This window comes from Scleropages formosus, chromosome 6 (assembly GCF_900964775.1).
Source record: "Scleropages formosus chromosome 6, fSclFor1.1, whole genome shotgun sequence".
In the NCBI taxonomy this organism is placed as follows: Eukaryota; Metazoa; Chordata; class Actinopteri; order Osteoglossiformes; family Osteoglossidae; genus Scleropages; species Scleropages formosus.
In genome coordinates, this window is record NC_041811.1 from 16,404,885 (window position 1) to 16,421,598 (window position 16,714).

Here is a 16,714-nt window from a genome sequence, read left to right on the forward strand (position 1 = left end):
TACTCACATACAATGGGGGAACCTGAATAGCATGTCTTTAGACTGTGGGAGGAAACCAGAGCAGCATGCAGCAACTCTCTGTACTCTCTCAGTCTATCAAGCTTTAGTGGGCTCTCAAGTAAATTTGGGGGTGGGGGAATAAACACTGAATGCATGAGAGATGAGTCATTTCAGTGAAGGAAAAAGTGATGTCAGGTGTTTGTTCTTCCATCCTGGGTCCCTGCTTAATCACTGGATGTTGAGTTACTCAGTAGGCACGGGGTTGCTTTTGCCTTGTTCTACAGTAAGGGTGAGCTTATAGTATGCATGGGCACTGCAGCAATGTACCATTATGTCCTTTGAGATACAGTAGGTGGCAGTAATGTAGCCTGATATGGCATCTGTATAAAACCACACGGGAGTACTTCTGAGTTTGTACAAATTAACATTATGAAACAACAAATGGATCACAGGAAACCCTGACCTACTCATGGTCGGATGTTTCAAAATTATGCGTGTGCATTGGGACGTGTGTACATTCTGCATATAACTGTCTGGTAAAAACCCCAACAAATGATTTTTTATATCTAAAAAGTCAGTGAGCAAAAGGCCTAAAGTGCAGTGTGGATGAATACACCTCTTATTGCTGGCATCCTATGCAGCTGCAAGCTGAAAGACCCTGGTCAAGTTAGAAAGGCTTAACCCAGGAACCTAGACCCAGTAGGATGGCACTGTGGACAGCACTGGTGGCCCACAGCTCCTGGTTCCAGATGCGGGTTTGAATGTGGCTCAGTCTATGCAGAGTTTGCATGTTCTCCTTGTGTTCTCTTCCAGTTTTCCAAAAAAAAAAAAAACACTGATGAAAGCATACTGAATGGATAATATTGGGTAGAGAAAAACAGATACTAATATATGTCCAGCATGTTAATTTAGCCATGTACTGAGTCATGTTGCTGTTATTTACCATGGACAAAGGAGTCAGCTAAATAATAGTTAATATATAATAAAGGCAGTAGCCTGGGACATTCATGAAAGGTTTTTTTCACTCCTTCTACATTACAGTCCAGGAAGGAATTTGATTGCTTGTGTTAGTAAAAAAATGCACAGTGCAGTAAAACAAATTAAGACCTTTCAGAGAAATTAAAGCTTCTAGGATGAGGGTAGAGTTCAGCTGACTATCACACTTACTTTCTGCATTAAATATTTGGTTTCTTAGGAGAATGTTTCCTCTTTGGCTCTCCAGACCATTTATTACAAAGCAGACTATTTATTACAAGTTTTACCACGACCGCATGCAGCAAGAGATTAACTTCATATGTGGTGTAAAGGAAATGCTGTGGTTTGCAACAAGAGTTTCAAAAATTTTGCACAGTAATATATCTGTCAATCGGTGGATTCTGAGGAGCCGATTAACCGGTTACATATGTGGTGACGGAGCCAGGCACAGGAAGCACAGGACACAAGTCCTCAGAGCGTAGGGTACCACTGTGTTGCAAGGTGTGCGAGCATGCACATGCACACACACGCATCCTCCTGATCACAGCACGAAAGAAAGCCAGACATACCACACACAGAGATGGTGTGGCAGAGACCCAGTAATTTGTGCTGGACTGAAAAGACCAATACTGCATTTATTTGAAACAAATTTTATGTTACATACGAATTTTATAAATGTGTTGAATTTTGCACGTGTGCAATGATACATGTTCATCTCTGCTTCATGACAAAAGGAATAATATCCATTTAGAACATTTATTAATAAGTGAAACTCATTCAACTATGCCATCTAGTGAGTTGGTTCCGAACAGCAGTGAAAACGAAAGCATGACTGTGCAAATAAGTCATAAAAACAGCAGCTGAAATCCAATGGTAAAACATGACTGAAGACACAGTCAGGCTATGTTGATTCGAAACCCAAAACTTATCTCAGCAGAACAAATTTAATACTGTACGAAGTGGAGCCGAAACCCCTTAGAGGTATGTGCAACACAGACATTCCTTAATCCATCTGCATACCGCACTTGATCGGTTATGAGATTGTAGTGATGACAAAAGTTGGATAAAATCATGTTTAGATTTAAACAACACACTGATTAGGGACTCTGTGCCAGGTGTATTCAGTAAAACCTTGCTGTTTTACACTATTACCGTACGTTACCACATCACAGTCTGCAGCAGGAAGTGTGGAGGGCTTTAGGTTTCTTGCGATGTTCTTGCAGTGATGGCAACTCAGTGTTGCCATCATACAGGGTTACAGGAGGACACGTCTTAGTTAAGAAAGAGTACTCAATCTACCCATGCATTACCTAAAGTGTAAATGGGACATTTCAATGGAGGAGGAAGGTGCTGAAAGTTTTGAGTGTTGCCAATATTGGTCTTTCCATTGGCTCATCTCTTTCCAGGCTTTCGAGCAACGCCGGGCTCTTGGTTGGATGCATCACAGAGGAAGTGGCCCTTGGGTCACGTTTCTGCCTTTGTTTGTAGAGCGTGAGCCATCTTCACCACCTTGATGCCGCATTTTACTTCAGGGTCTCTACTCTCTGTAAGGTTGTCTTTGGAGTCACTCTTTTTCTAGAGAAAGCGACAGTACCACAATGTCAAATGAAGTTACTAATACAGGAAACAAAGGCTTTATCAATGAACACAATCAATTTACCGTACAGCATTTGCTTAACAACAGTAACGTGTTCATATTTTCCCCAACAATAGCTTATGTTTTAGGTGTAGCCTCCGATACTATCCAGTCATTCATTATTCAGGATATTCCTGGGATAGGGCTTTAGTTTTTCTTTCTTACAGAGTGATACATTTATATTCATAATTTCCAAAATATGTATGACTGTACCCAGAGAAGTAATGAATTTAGAAAATAGGTAAAGAAGGAAGTGGATATGAATAATTAAACGATTACTAGAATACTTGAAGTTATATATACTGTATATGTACATACACAGATACATACAAAAATATACACACACACATACACACACACACACAAACCAGAGCATCTTGAGGAAACATACTTGAGCACTGGAGAACATGCCAACTCCACAAAGACTGAGCTGGATTCGAACTACGTCCAAACGGACATCCCAGAACATCTCTATTCGATGCACCATTGTCCCGCTCTTTTGAATATACCGAGAAATAAAATCAAAAGCTGGCCTACTGTCGTAAGGTATACAGCTTACAATTTTTTCCCCACATTTGCGTCCTCCAAGCAGGGAGGCTGATAACTAGATGTTAGCCCATTTCGTTTTCCAGTATTCAGCATTGTAGACATAATAATTAGCTCAGGTTGTTTATATCAATGCACTGCAACCACACACACACACACCTTCTGAACCGTTTGTGGTCATGGGGAGCCAGAGCCTAACCTGGCAACACAGGGCATAAGGCTGGAGAGGGAGGAGACACACCCAGGACGGGACACCAGTCCGTCGCAAGGCACCCCAAGCGGGACTCGAACCCCAGACCCATCGGAGAGCAGGACCCAGTCCAACCCACCGTGCCACCACGCCTCCCCGCACTGCAACCAAGTGACTTAAAAATTCAGCCGCAAATCAGCAGAGAAAGTAAAGCAAAGGGAAGTAGACAGCAGTTGTCAAAGAGACCTGTTGAGTGGAAGGTGCACTGGATCCTGGGGTTTCAGCTGTGCGCGTCACCGGCAACGGGGCCACAAAATCATTGCGAGAACTGGGGAAAAAGACAGGAGATGGAGAAATACCACGGAACGCTCACAGTGTTTTTATGACATTTGTTCTCACTCCTCTGCAAACTGTACTTTGTCAGCTCAAATGTTGTTTCTCATGGAAAAACTTCTGCATCAGTTTAGACGTACTTGACTTCCGACAGAACGGATCTCTCTCCATCAGAGCACTGCGATCTTCGGTACTGGCGGAAACTCCTGGGAGAATGCGAGTGCCGAATGCGGATCGGATCCCCTTGAGTTCTGAAACAGTCATCAACAGAAACAAGCAAATATGGAGAGCTTTGCTGAGTATGATGAGATCAAAAAGCATCCTGTACATTACAAAACTGCTAACATGAGACGGCATTCGGTATTATAAGGAACATGGTGAAATTAACTTCTAAATCTGAATATTTTAGGCTGATCAGAGAACAGCCTTGCAAACTACATATTCAGAAAGGGGTGCACTCATCCATTCTCAACAGATCCAGTCTCAATTTCATTAACCATTTTCACGTGATTCCGTTCGGAACAAATACCACAAATGACAGAACTGTATGTGTGTACAAGACATGCATCCTTGTTATACACGTGAAATAATAACCTATTATGCGTCAAATCCAAATGTAATTTTGAACATAAATTTATATGGCAGTCAGCCTTAGAAATATGAATAGCACATTTAACAAGGATACCGTTTCATACCAATAATGATAAAATACATCTTTACTTACTCAACTTTCTTGTAGGGAATTTCTTTCAGCTGTTCTTCAGTTAGACCTGATGGATCTACAAGTTCTTTCCTTACACACAAACAAGGCAGTTACTTTTCAGAAACGTTACATTCAGAAATATTCACGGATTTAATAAGTGGCTACACTTAAACCCTTTTATACAACTGTACATTGCAGGTAAGGAAACTGTCACTGAAGACTTTGCAGATTCCTTTATATGGTGATTTCTGTCCATCGTTTCAGTATCTAACCTTGTTTCCATTGATAGCTCCCTAAGCACAACACAAATTCCACAAAAACTGTTACACAGCAGTTTAAACTCACTATTAATGTTTCAAAGTAATCAAAAAACCACATATTCTGCTCAGAAAAAAAAAGCAATTTTGAAAGAACTTACTGAATATGCTTCCAGAGTTGCTCCTTTGCTTGGACATCAGGGCTTCTCCTTAACAAGTATATCATTTAAAGGAACAATTAAATATAGCTGTTGTATTTATATTAAAACTGATCACTTTGAAAATAAAACAGGAATGTATATTATAGCATATACAATATTATATATAAAATACGAGACCGTTGCAAAACAAGATTTTTCACCACCATGCACATAAAATGAAAATATGCCGTAAACAAAAATTAAAGCACGTGTTTAAATCTGTAGCAACATTCTTAATTTATCATTTCAAAATAGAGGTGGCCCCCGATTTACGATGGTTCGACTTACGATTTTTTTAATTTTATGATAGTGAGCTGGCAATAGACATTCAGTAGAAACCGTACTTCGAATTTTGAATTTTGATTTTTTTTCCCGGGCAAGTGATACACGGAGTCCGGGAAAAACTCCCAGATGCATTTTCGACTTGCGATCTTTCCTACTTATGATGTGTTTGGAAGGTAAACCCATCGTAAATCGGGGATCACCTGTACTGTAAATAGGTTACTTCTTATGTTTTATATTACCACTAGATGGAGACATAGTCAAACTAGACATTCGTTCATTCAAATAATAACTGTTACTGGGTCAACTTTGATTTACATTACCTGCTCATTCTGAGCAAAATACCAGTTAGAATATGTACCTAAATGTATTTATAACCGAAAATGTATGTATAACTTTTTGTCATGCCATGGGATTGTTTTTATTACGTTTATTTACATTCACACATTCATTTAGCAGACACTTTTCTCCAAAGCTTCGAAGTATTGAAGTATTTGGTTATTGGGGTCATTTCAACATGTTCCTTACGATCGTGAGCGATGCCTGGAGCGCCTGTGACTGGGATCATTCTGCGACCTTTCTTTTTGACGGCGGAGCACAGCCTCCCACTGAGGACCAGAATCCACCATTTCATTCTCTTGTCGAGACCTTGCAGAAAAAATCCCGCATTTGCACACATAAGCACAGAGAGTGAGCGTAAAGGACCTTCTTTAACCGTAACCATTTTCAGCTCTAGAAAATTACAGAAGATACTGATGTGTTTTGTTTGCTACTCCAAATCAAATTCATAATACACCAGCGTAATCCATAAATGCCCTGAATGACTATGAATACTCTCATCATTGTTTTATTACCACCCCAGGATACCAGAAAGGATCCACTGCTAACTTTACTTGCACATGAAACATGAAATGGCACAATAAAAAAAAAAAAAAAAAAAAAAAACTGAGCACCGAGTCACCTATTCTTTTTTTTCCGATGATCCCTGTTGGAATTCTCGGACTCACTTCCACTACTGGTGTTGCCACGGGAACGTGACCTGAGGAAGAATGGGTTTTAGAATGTTGACCTGAGAGGGAAAGAGTTTCTCCAAAAAGAAAGCACACAACTGTTTGGACTAATCCAGTTAATAAACTACAAAGAATCCTCTGTGAAAAAGAGGCCGCTTGGTGTCTGGTCACTGTACGTTACTTTCTACAATAGTACATTCAACAATCCACCCCTAGAAGAATATTATTTTGCAATGCATGCATCTGCAGATGTATATGTTCGTAGCTGGAGGCAGAATACATCTATTTAGCTATAACTTTCCAGGATAAAAATCCTTTTTGGGAAAATGTTCACTGTACAATATCAGCTCAGTTTTATGGTTAAAATCCCACAAGCACCATCATTTTATTTCTGGTTTGTGACGTCAGTCATAAGGCTTTAAGACCCATTGAAAGAAACTATGGCACGATAATCGTTCAGCCACGGTACCGATGTGTTTTTGTTATGATGCAGCCCATTTTGGTGATGGAATGCTTTTAGCTTTTATTTATCACTCTGTGTTATTTATCATTAGATGAGAGACACAGCATAAAGGCATTTCTGACTTGCACTATGCACTCATGACAAGGTTGTCAGAATGGAATATTGTTCACAGCTGAGGGCTGCCCATATAGATACTTGTTCTATGAAAGAAACAATCAGATCTTGCCATCATATTTACTCAATGAGCAACAGAGAATAATATTTAGTCTTTCATAAAAAAACATCACAAAAAATACCAAGGTACTAAGGAATGTCATACACTATACCTTCTCCTCTGTTGCTGAGACTCCTCGTTGGACTGCCCTTTCCTGAGGAAGGTAAAGGGTTATAGTTTATTCAAGCTTAAGCAAAAAAATGTACAAAAGCTTTTGAATAAATACATTTTTATTACATCTAGAAGCTCCCCTTTATTACACAGAAATTCAACATTTCATGATTTATTTCCATACAACAGCCAGCGATTTCTATCAGCCACAACTGAGTTCCACAATGAAATTTACGGTTTATTCAGTTACATACTGTTAAATATGGATAGCAAACATTCTAGATGTGCTTTTATCTTATTTAAGCATTACGTTTTGTATCCAAATAGAATTAGGCCTTTAAAAATGTCATTTTATTTTTTAATACCCCAGAACAATGCATAATGCATTTTTTTGCAGGTTTTTATGAAGCTTGGTTGTAATATTTCAGTTCTGATTGCATTTCCAGTTAGAAGACACTGACCGTATCCCCTTGTGCTGAGCAGCAGTGGGTAACCTGGCAATGCCCAGTGTGTGCTAACTCTAGCGAACTACATCCTTGAGAGAAAAGTGATACAGTACAAGTAAGTGCGCGTATCAGATCACCACTGGGTTGGAGCGGTAACACTACACCTTTTTTTGGGGGGGGGGGGGGGGGGGGGGGGGGCAGAGTGGTGGGTGATAGGATAGGGTTATAAGAGGAGCATACCTGCGTCTGCCTGGCTGAGATGCCTCATTCTCACTACCACCGGAGGGGGTGCGTCGTCTCGCTGCCGGGAATTTGGGGGATTTGTTTCGCTCGCCGGCAGAATTGTAAAGACCACTGAGGACGTGGAGAAAAAAGATGGAAAAAACATCTGCAATCATAACATGTATAAGGGCTCATTACTTTCAAAACTAATCGCCAAGCACTGGAATTCAATCCTTTAGCTGTGGGGGAGATAACTCATGGAACAGTAAACTGTTATTTAAAGCTACATTCATTCTTGTTGGTAGTAGCCTTTAGGGCTCACACAAAGCTGGGAATGGTTACAAAAGGATCTCTTTGTCTTGAAAAGAAGGCCGTGTCTGCCTTGCTCCGTGGCATTGGGAAATTCGGTTTGCTATCAGGTATTTTACAGGTGATGGGCATTGTGCTGTGGCTTATCTGCAGTGGGCCTGAACTTCTAAAGGTGGACATACAGACTAAAGAGAGCTGCAGGGAAACTAATAGCAATGTCTCTGCCAGCTAAAAAGAGCGGCGCTTCGAGCTATCAAAAACTAAAGATTGCTGCTGTTTATTCTGAAATACTGACAAGTTGAGACATTATAATAAAAAAAAAAAAAAAAAAAAGACTACAGGTCTCTCAATGTCTGTCATTATGAAAAACCACAACCTAAAACGTACAACTTCAATTTCATTTTTTGGTTAAAAATAATAACTGGGCATTGATGATGCACGCAGCTATTACGTATTTGAAACTTTCAGCGTTGTTTTCCTTTTTTTGCTCATTTTTTCAACCTTTTCCTGACACCTCTCCACTTCCTCCGGACTCCAGACTCGCTGCTTTATTTTCACAAAACGGGACAGGTGACGCGAGGCAGGGGCGCTCAAGCTGGTCCGAGGAACGGCCGCCTCTCACCGCTCGCAACGTGCGGCTCGAACAAAGTTCACTGAAGGCGCTTCAAGCTCGGACCCTCAGGGTGACACGGTGCCGCGGGGAAGCGACTCCCCGTCTAGAGATGACTAATGACAACTTAGGAAAAGCTGATCGATGATGAGGGCTCAGAGGGAGCACTTTAACAGTCAGCTTGAGCTGGTCGCTAAGCCCCCAGGTGATTTCCTTGTGGCTATTTTAGGTCCTAACTATTTTTATGGGGATCGTACAGCTGTGACTAAGGAGCCGAAGAGTCATCTACCACAAAGCGTGCGTGGCTTCCGAGTCTGCGGATGCCAGGGCCTATTTATCACTTCACGACCTTAATGCTTTCTAAATGTGCCAGAAATGAATTTTTAATGTGACACTCGCTACAAATTTTGTGTGCTCAGAAAACGACATCAGCCTGCTTCAGGGAAGGAGAAAAAAATCTATGTTTTCCCCATTTTACTACTACATATCATCACATTCAACAGTAGAAATTTTGTCATTTTAGACCCAAGCTTGGCGTTTTACTTCGGTTGGCCAAACTTAGCTCTGTGATGACATATACTGTGCCTGCATTCTTCACCATATCTGTTAGAAAATCTGAAATTAAGGCTGTAGAGGTAAAAAATAGGAGGGTAACAAAAACTAACATGTGGTGTACACAGCAGCAGAAACACCACAAAAGAATACCACAGTGAGGTAGCTTTTCCGCTCACTTTAAAAACTGGTAAGTCCTTCCCTTCCTCATTGTGAAAGATATCAGGTATGAATCTTGTGAGTAAAGCCTACCTCTGTGTTGCATTTTCTTCCCATGGAGCACCAGATATCCTGGAAGGTGACTCCATACTGCCTTCTACTTTTGTCACTTTGGAACTATGGGGACTGATACAAAACATTTGTTAATAAATGTCATTTATTCATCAAGTGTGAAATGTAAAAGTATAATTGAATCTTTTTTTGATAAACTGAGGAACTAGAAACCCTGGTTACGTGCTATTTTAACTATCTGTGTTGCTGCAAAATCCATATTCATTTTATGTGCTGATCCCAAATGTAATCTGTAATTTATTCTTTATATGTCAAGAGTTTACTATAGAAATTTTTAAAAATAATTCTAATAATTTACCATTTTAATTATTGTTCCTACATCAAGAAAAAAAACAAGATACCTTTTACCAGATGAAGGTCCAACAAATTTGTTTTTTGCTGCTTCGTTCTCTCCGTTCTCGGCAGTTGCGTTGGATCGATTCATGTTGTTTGCTGCTGGACAAAAGACAAAATGTTGACATAAAGCTTCATTCTCTCCGTTCTGGATCAATTCATGTTGTTTGCCGCTGGACAAAAGACAAAATGTTGACATAAAGCTGTTATGAAAGATGAACAACAGAACATCAGTAAAAAGTAGGATGAGAATTTTTCGAATTACTGATTTTGCATGAATCACATTTTGTCATTTCTCCTCTGTTACCATTAGTAGAATAAAGATTATTTAACCATGATTCTGACAATTAGTCTAAATCAGTTAGAACGTTAGAATGTTTAGGCAGGTTTTCGTCAGTTTAAATGAGTATTTCCGTTTTACTTAGTTAACTAAATTACATTGATTACTATGCCTTTAAAAGTTTACATGTGTTGTAAGAAACTGTATTTACATATCTATATATAATCTATAAAAGAATGAATATTAGGATGTAAGCCAATTATTTAGACAGATGGCTGTTTGAACGAAACAGAAGGAGTGCAGGTGAGATCATTTTCAGAGGTGCAGGCTCACAGTGTCGCCTGAGGGCTTGGGTTTCGCAAACCATCTGTGAATTCATACTCTGTGGTTCCCTGCTGCTGGCTAATGTCAGACTACTGGAAAGAAGAGCCAGAAAGGCAGACCGGTTCACCAGTGGTGCAGAGGCTCAAGATCAGTATGGCTTGAATCATTTCTCTGATAGTGAAATCTCCCCTCAAGAACCAAAGGACAGGAAACTAAAGAGCAAGACGTATGCAGAAACCGTGCAGCAAGAACGACCTGTTGAAAATTTTTTGAATAAGAAACCACATATATTCTATTAATGAAAGCAATTTGGAAAAAAAGCATGAGAAAAGCTGCCGTATAACTATTGTATTGTTTCAAATTTTTGCAGTTACGTTGAATATTTATACAAGGGACACAGACATAAGAACACACATTTTCATCTTAACTTGAATTACTTTAGAGCGTAAGTAAGTAGCTTGAACTGTACCGATAATTGTAGCTTGTCAAAGTATTTCAGTTAGGTCTATTTAGTTGAACTTAGGTCTGCTTCTTCAATTGGCCTTATGTCAATTATGAAAATGTTGGTATGGACAGCAAAATCATCGTCATCCAGACAATTAACGTATTTCTCAAAAATAGGTGTAACTGAAGTGAATTCGCTGGACGAACGTTTATAAAACTTACCTGGTGCTTGGGCGACTCTCTTTGGGTATGTCTTACTACGACATCTGAGAACCTGCAGATCTGGTCGTGGAAGCTGGACAGATGGATCTTTCCCCATCTGGAAAGCGGTCTTCCCACTTAACATACATGCACAGAACACCACACCTTTTTTCTTGTAACTGTCATGGAATTATTCTGAATGAACAAAAAAAAACCTAAGAAAAATATTACTGCTATATTTATAAAAGCAGCTTACGTGTAACGATGTTTTGATCCAAGAGAACCAAATTTTGTCAGTTTTCTCGTCAAGGAGCTGGAATCATTTTCAGGCATTCTGTTCAAATGGAAGGGTGTATTATAAGCAATAATATTTCTTGAAGTACAAAAGCAACATTTAGGAAGAACTGAACTGCACCAAAATAATCATGAATATACTGTACAAAAACACAGGAATTCAATTTGTATTGAGTAAAAATAGTAATATTTTCCTTACTAAAAATATCATTCATTTTTATTTGTAGTAAACTAATAGTTTTATGGAGCTTATGAACAGGAATCTGAGAAAAAATAAATTAAAGTATAAGGCTGGTTCATATGCTGTTTTTTAAAAAAAGCTAAAAAGGCTCAATTTTCTTGTTTTATGCAAGAAAAGCTTTTCCTCGCTCTTAAAATTTCCACTTAAAAAAGTGAAATTCTGCAAAAAGAAAGTGTTACAAGAAAGGGAAATATTTAAAAGTCAGCAAATAATAAAAGCTTCTTATAATGTACCAGGTTTTATTAATATTTAATTCCTTTATAAGCAATCAGCAGAAACACTTTACATGTAGCTCACATACAAGTCCCCTGATGAAATGTTTTTATACAAAATACTAATTATTCTCATTTTCTGACAGTTTCTGTGAACATTTCTTCCAACTTTTCTTATGTTAAGTACCCTTATTAAGTTTTCTGTTTGGGTGGCACCTTTGTATTCACTTAACAGTCAATATATTTGCTGCCTAAGCAATGGTAGCGCAATGATTCCAAAAGGGCACTTACGAATTAACGTTCATTATTATGGTGTCAGCATTTGCATGGTGAAATCTGGTCAAATATCCACTGACTTTCTAAAATGAATAAACCCATTCCAATAAACTGAATGCCAGCACGTGCAGAGACGCACACATGAAGACCTTTGAGTCAAACTGCATTCACACAGCTAGGGTTGAAACCACGGTCCTTTACTTTGAAGTCCTTACCTGAAAAATGTATGGTGTTCCACACAGCACTTCCAAAGATGCTTACAAGCCATTTTATTGGGGGCTTCAAAGAAGAATGAGGTCTCATTACACTGAAAAAAGTCAAAAAAGACTTATTGCAAACTTGAAGGTTCATAGTTAAAAGTAGAAGAGCAGCAATTATATACCACAAAAGGATTAGAAAGATCATAACATTTTAAATAAAATCTCTTATGTATAAATTAATGGGAAGGGTTTATTATCCTGGCATTGTAAAAATGTGAAAGTGACACAATCATTTTTTTGAAAATGAAGTTACAATTCTGATATCTTCATTATCATAACACTAGGAACATACAACAATCTCAAGCAGGTAATATGCAGATCATTTTCAATGCATTCTTGCATTTATACTTTAAATATTTCTGAATAACGCCTGCAGATAAAGCAAATGAAAAATTCCAACTTAAAGGAAAATGAAGTGTTGATGGGTTTTACTGAGCCAGTGTAAGCACCTAAGGCTTCCTATTGTAGTTTGAATATTAGCTCAAGGCTTAAGAGACAGCCTGCCCCTCTCACAGCTGGTTTATTATTAAACTCATCTAAATTCTGATCCCACTCTGTTTGCAGACAACATCTTATTTATCAGTGCAGCGCAGTTATACAAAATGCATTTTCTTGTTATTGCTGCACATGGAAGGCATTTACTAGACAATACTACAGGTTAATATCAGTTTTTAAGAAGATGTTATTCTGTACCTCACACAAATTATAAAACATGATAATCCCAAGTGGTAATCCCACTTATCCACAGGATAACTGGCAATATAAATATGGCAGATACTTGGAACTCAATATCTTCATGCTAGGATCATAAAAGGTAAAAATTTTATTCTTATATACTAATAAAATAATCTTAATACTCTCCTTTATCCACCTCATTGATCTATTTTGTAATATGACTGACTAGTTGTCTACACTTCAGTTTCAAAATTAAAACTTACACAGGTGAAACAAATTATTCCAGAGAAAGCTTCTTACAAATACATAACAGCTGATGCCCCAAATGAATTCATGCAAAATTACTTGTCTGTGCAGCATGTCAAACTGTGGCTGAATTAATTTATTGTAGTGCCATATGAGTCCACAGTGTCTTGGAGGGGGTTGGGCTGGAACTTGACAGTTCTGCCATAGGTGCTGTCTCTTGGGGCATAGTTTTTATGCAGCGAGTACTGTACAAGATGTTGATTGTCTAGGCTGGCTTACCCTGGAAAGCTTTTTTTTACCTAAGTGTCCTTAATCTCCAAGTATAATCAAGGAAGTCATTTAATGCATATATTAGAAAGCGTTTATTTTAAACTTACTCATTTAATTATTTCACACCTAATTAAAATAATCAGCTATTAACACATTTAGATAAGGTGTGCATTGCGTTCTATACATTATATTACACTATAAATAAGATGGTTTATTTATACTTCTCACACGCAAGTCAACGCCAAGTTTTGCATCAGATGGTACGACAATTGTGAACCTGTACTCATGTAATGTTGTCTCTTTCTTTATTATTGGCTACAGGAGTATAACTGTATTGTATATGTGAACTAAAGCCATACATACACGCACACAGTGTCAGAGGGTGCATCTGTGCTTTTTAATGCCCTAAAACTTGTTTTTCTTTCTTACAGAGTGAAACATTTATATTCATGAATTCCTAAATACGTATGACTGTACCCGGAGAAGTAATTAACTTTTAGAAAATGGGTATAGGAGGAAGTGGATATGAATAATTCAACAATTGATAAAATACTTAAAGTTATATATACTGTATATACACACATACACAGATAGATACAAAAATACACACACGCACTTTCAATGTAAAATATTCACAATGATTTGAGAAATAAGTGATGTCTGACACTTCAGCAGCAGAAGAAACAACATTATATATGCCTGGTCTGCCAATAAATGAGATGTCTTGTCAGTTTTAATTACTTCCACTATCTTTAAATTGTACAAACATTGGGGGTTGCAAGATAAATTAGAAATGAGAACTGTCTCTGGAAGCTTGGGATCTGTGCAAAGCTAATATCTTGATTTATTTTTGATAAAGAAAGACATTCTGTGCTAAGCAGAGTACTGGAGAATGTTTGCTGTGTTTTGTTAAAGCAGTAATAACAAATGAGGGACAGAAAACTGAATGAATGGCCCTTAAAAATAGCCACCAGTAAACAGATTCTTTGTTCTTGTTTACTATGCCAAGACTTCCAATCAAAATTAAAAATGTAGAAGGCAACAGCATCTGTTACAACAGTTTTACTTTGGCCATCACAACTAAACGTTTTGAAAGACACTCCTTAGTGCCGTATAAGGAATTTTCAATAACAAAACAATCTGTGCACCAAGATGCGTAAGGTCATTTTCAGAGCCGTTCATATATGCTTTCCATTGAGAATCTCAAAAGCTACGGATATCAGTCACAACAATGAAAGCTTAGCAATGACAGCTTACAAATGTTATCGGAATGTATGGAAGGCCTTTTCTTTTGCAAATAGCTGAAGGACTTAAATAAATTCAATTTAAATCACAGTATGATAGTATAAAACACCAACTTTTAAATTTTAGTATGATCAAAGTACTTCAAGCAAATACAGTTAGTTAAAGCAGTAATTTTGACAGCTAGGGTTAAAAAATATTAAGTTTTACTTTTTATGACTGAAAATGCATGACCTAGAATTTATTATAAAAAGTTAGAAGATGGTGCAGCCATGATAAATTAAGATGCAAGTTCTCTGGTTTCCTTCCACAGTTAACATGCATGAGTTTCAGGTAAACTAATCGTTTTAAATTTGTCATAGTATGTGAATGTGAATGAATGAGTACTCTGCCTTACACATGCGCTATGCTGTTCACACACCTGGACCACTGTGACTATATGCAGTTAATGAAAATTTCATAATTGATGAACATGTTTTTTTCTTTCTAGTGGCTAAATTTGTATTCAAACAATACAGGATGTACAAATAACAGTCAGGAATTGTACAAATGTCAACTGAAATTTGAATTGTAAATGAAACAAATGAGGGGGCACGGTGGTGCAGCGGGTTTGGCTCTGTGGTGGGTCTGGGGTGTGTCCCCTCCCCCTCCAGCCTTGTGCCGTGTTGTAGGCATAGTGTGTGTGTGTGTGTGTGTGTGTGTGTGTGTGTACAAAACAAATGAATGTAAATAATGTAAAGTTCTATGTGTAAATAAATAAAGCTCACATCTTTCCCCATGACACGCAATTCAAACTGGGCCTCCTTGAAATGTACTTTTGTTATTCTTGGCCTGAAAACACAAAAACAGAAACAACATAAAACACTGTACAATTTTCTGTTTGTGATGTATTTACTTGAGTAATAGCAGGGATCTAGAACACAACCTCGGTTCCAAAAAACCTACCAGAAATACTTCCCAACTTGGGTTTTATTTTTGTAAACAACAACTCCAACTGGTGTTAACCCCAGAAAGTACTCAGAGCGATTCTCTCCCTGTAAAGTGAGGAAAAAACTTCAGTTAAACAAATGATACATAATAACTATATGTGTTAGTACAATAATGTGTTGTATTTCAAAATAATTCCAGAAGTATTTGTCTCCTTGGTTTTTGCTGGTTACTTTTTATTTAATAAAAACACTCAGTATATATTTAACATATTGATTTCTTTAAAATGTATGAAAACTGCTGGGCAACAGCAACATATAGGCAAAGAGAAAACACCGAGATATTGCAAATATGTCCATGTACATGGAGCAACGGCTCAAGGTCAAAAGATTCCAGTATATCACAGATATGGTCACATGACACTGTGAAACAGGTTCCAAAAAGGTGCCCAGACACTGCAGAATTCCTTTAAATTGTTATGCAAATCAAATGCTCAATAAGTACCGGTGGGGAAATTTAAACCACTTACAAATACAGGATGAAGGTCAACACCATACATTTCCAGTGATTTGGCAATTCTTAAATAATTAGCTTCAGCTTCTGCAGGTACCTGACCCCTGCAAACACATAGTATTGTTACACATACACACAAATGTATGTGCATTTGTACAATTATTTTACTTTTGGATGCAGTTTACTTTACATTAAGAAAAAAACAACCAATATCTTTGATCAAACATTATGAAAACTATAATACAAATTATTCCCATATGCAGAAATTCAAATAGCCACATTTTAGAAGAAAGAATATTAAAACATTTTAAGTGATTTGGTTGCTCACTTTGCTAAAAACCTGACTGCTCCACACAGCACACAGATGCAATTCACAGAATATAGACCAAAATCAAACATCTTGAACATCTTAAATAGCAGAAATGTAACAGACCTAGAACTGGCTGGGAATCAAACTCATATATGTATCCTCAACCTAATCCATGGTACATCAAAAATAAAAAAAAGTCTTTGTACTAACAAGCCTTCAAATATTTGAGAAATTAAACATGTTCAATACAGGAGGCAAAATCATAATTTGAAGATCAACAAAAATGCTGAAACAGATTCCCCAGATAATAAAACTT

The 16,714-nt window shown here is 37.7% G+C and overlaps 1 protein-coding gene across 4 annotated transcripts in view; it reads right to left on the bottom strand.

Annotated features, from left to right (window-relative positions):
- Nucleotides 1–1,646: 1,646 nt before the first annotated feature.
- epb41l4a (erythrocyte membrane protein band 4.1 like 4A) overlaps nt 1,647–16,714 on the bottom strand; it is a 50,186-nt gene continuing 35,118 nt past the window's right edge. For 2 of the 4 annotated variants that reach the window (XM_018736614.2, XM_018736617.2), the window contains exons 8-24: nt 16,105–16,192; nt 15,594–15,682; nt 15,416–15,479; nt 12,171–12,262; nt 11,189–11,266; nt 10,954–11,069; nt 9,692–9,785; nt 9,312–9,404; nt 7,607–7,720; nt 6,922–6,963; nt 6,084–6,161; nt 5,651–5,770; nt 4,802–4,849; nt 4,405–4,473; nt 3,821–3,931; nt 3,594–3,675; nt 1,647–2,550 (exon numbers count right to left, since the gene is read on the bottom strand). In XM_018736614.2, coding sequence (XP_018592130.1) covers nt 2,440–2,550; nt 3,594–3,675; nt 3,821–3,931; nt 4,405–4,473; nt 4,802–4,849; nt 5,651–5,770; nt 6,084–6,161; nt 6,922–6,963; nt 7,607–7,720; nt 9,312–9,404; nt 9,692–9,785; nt 10,954–11,069; nt 11,189–11,266; nt 12,171–12,262; nt 15,416–15,479; nt 15,594–15,682; nt 16,105–16,192 — 1,489 coding nt within the window. In that variant the 3' untranslated portion in view covers nt 1,647–2,439. The remainder of the gene's footprint in view (nt 2,551–3,593; nt 3,676–3,820; nt 3,932–4,404; nt 4,474–4,801; nt 4,850–5,650; nt 5,771–6,083; nt 6,162–6,921; nt 6,964–7,606; nt 7,721–9,311; nt 9,405–9,691; nt 9,786–10,953; nt 11,070–11,188; nt 11,267–12,170; nt 12,263–15,415; nt 15,480–15,593; nt 15,683–16,104; nt 16,193–16,714) is intronic. The other 2 variants (XM_018736615.2, XM_018736616.2) reach the window with 2 other exon arrangements.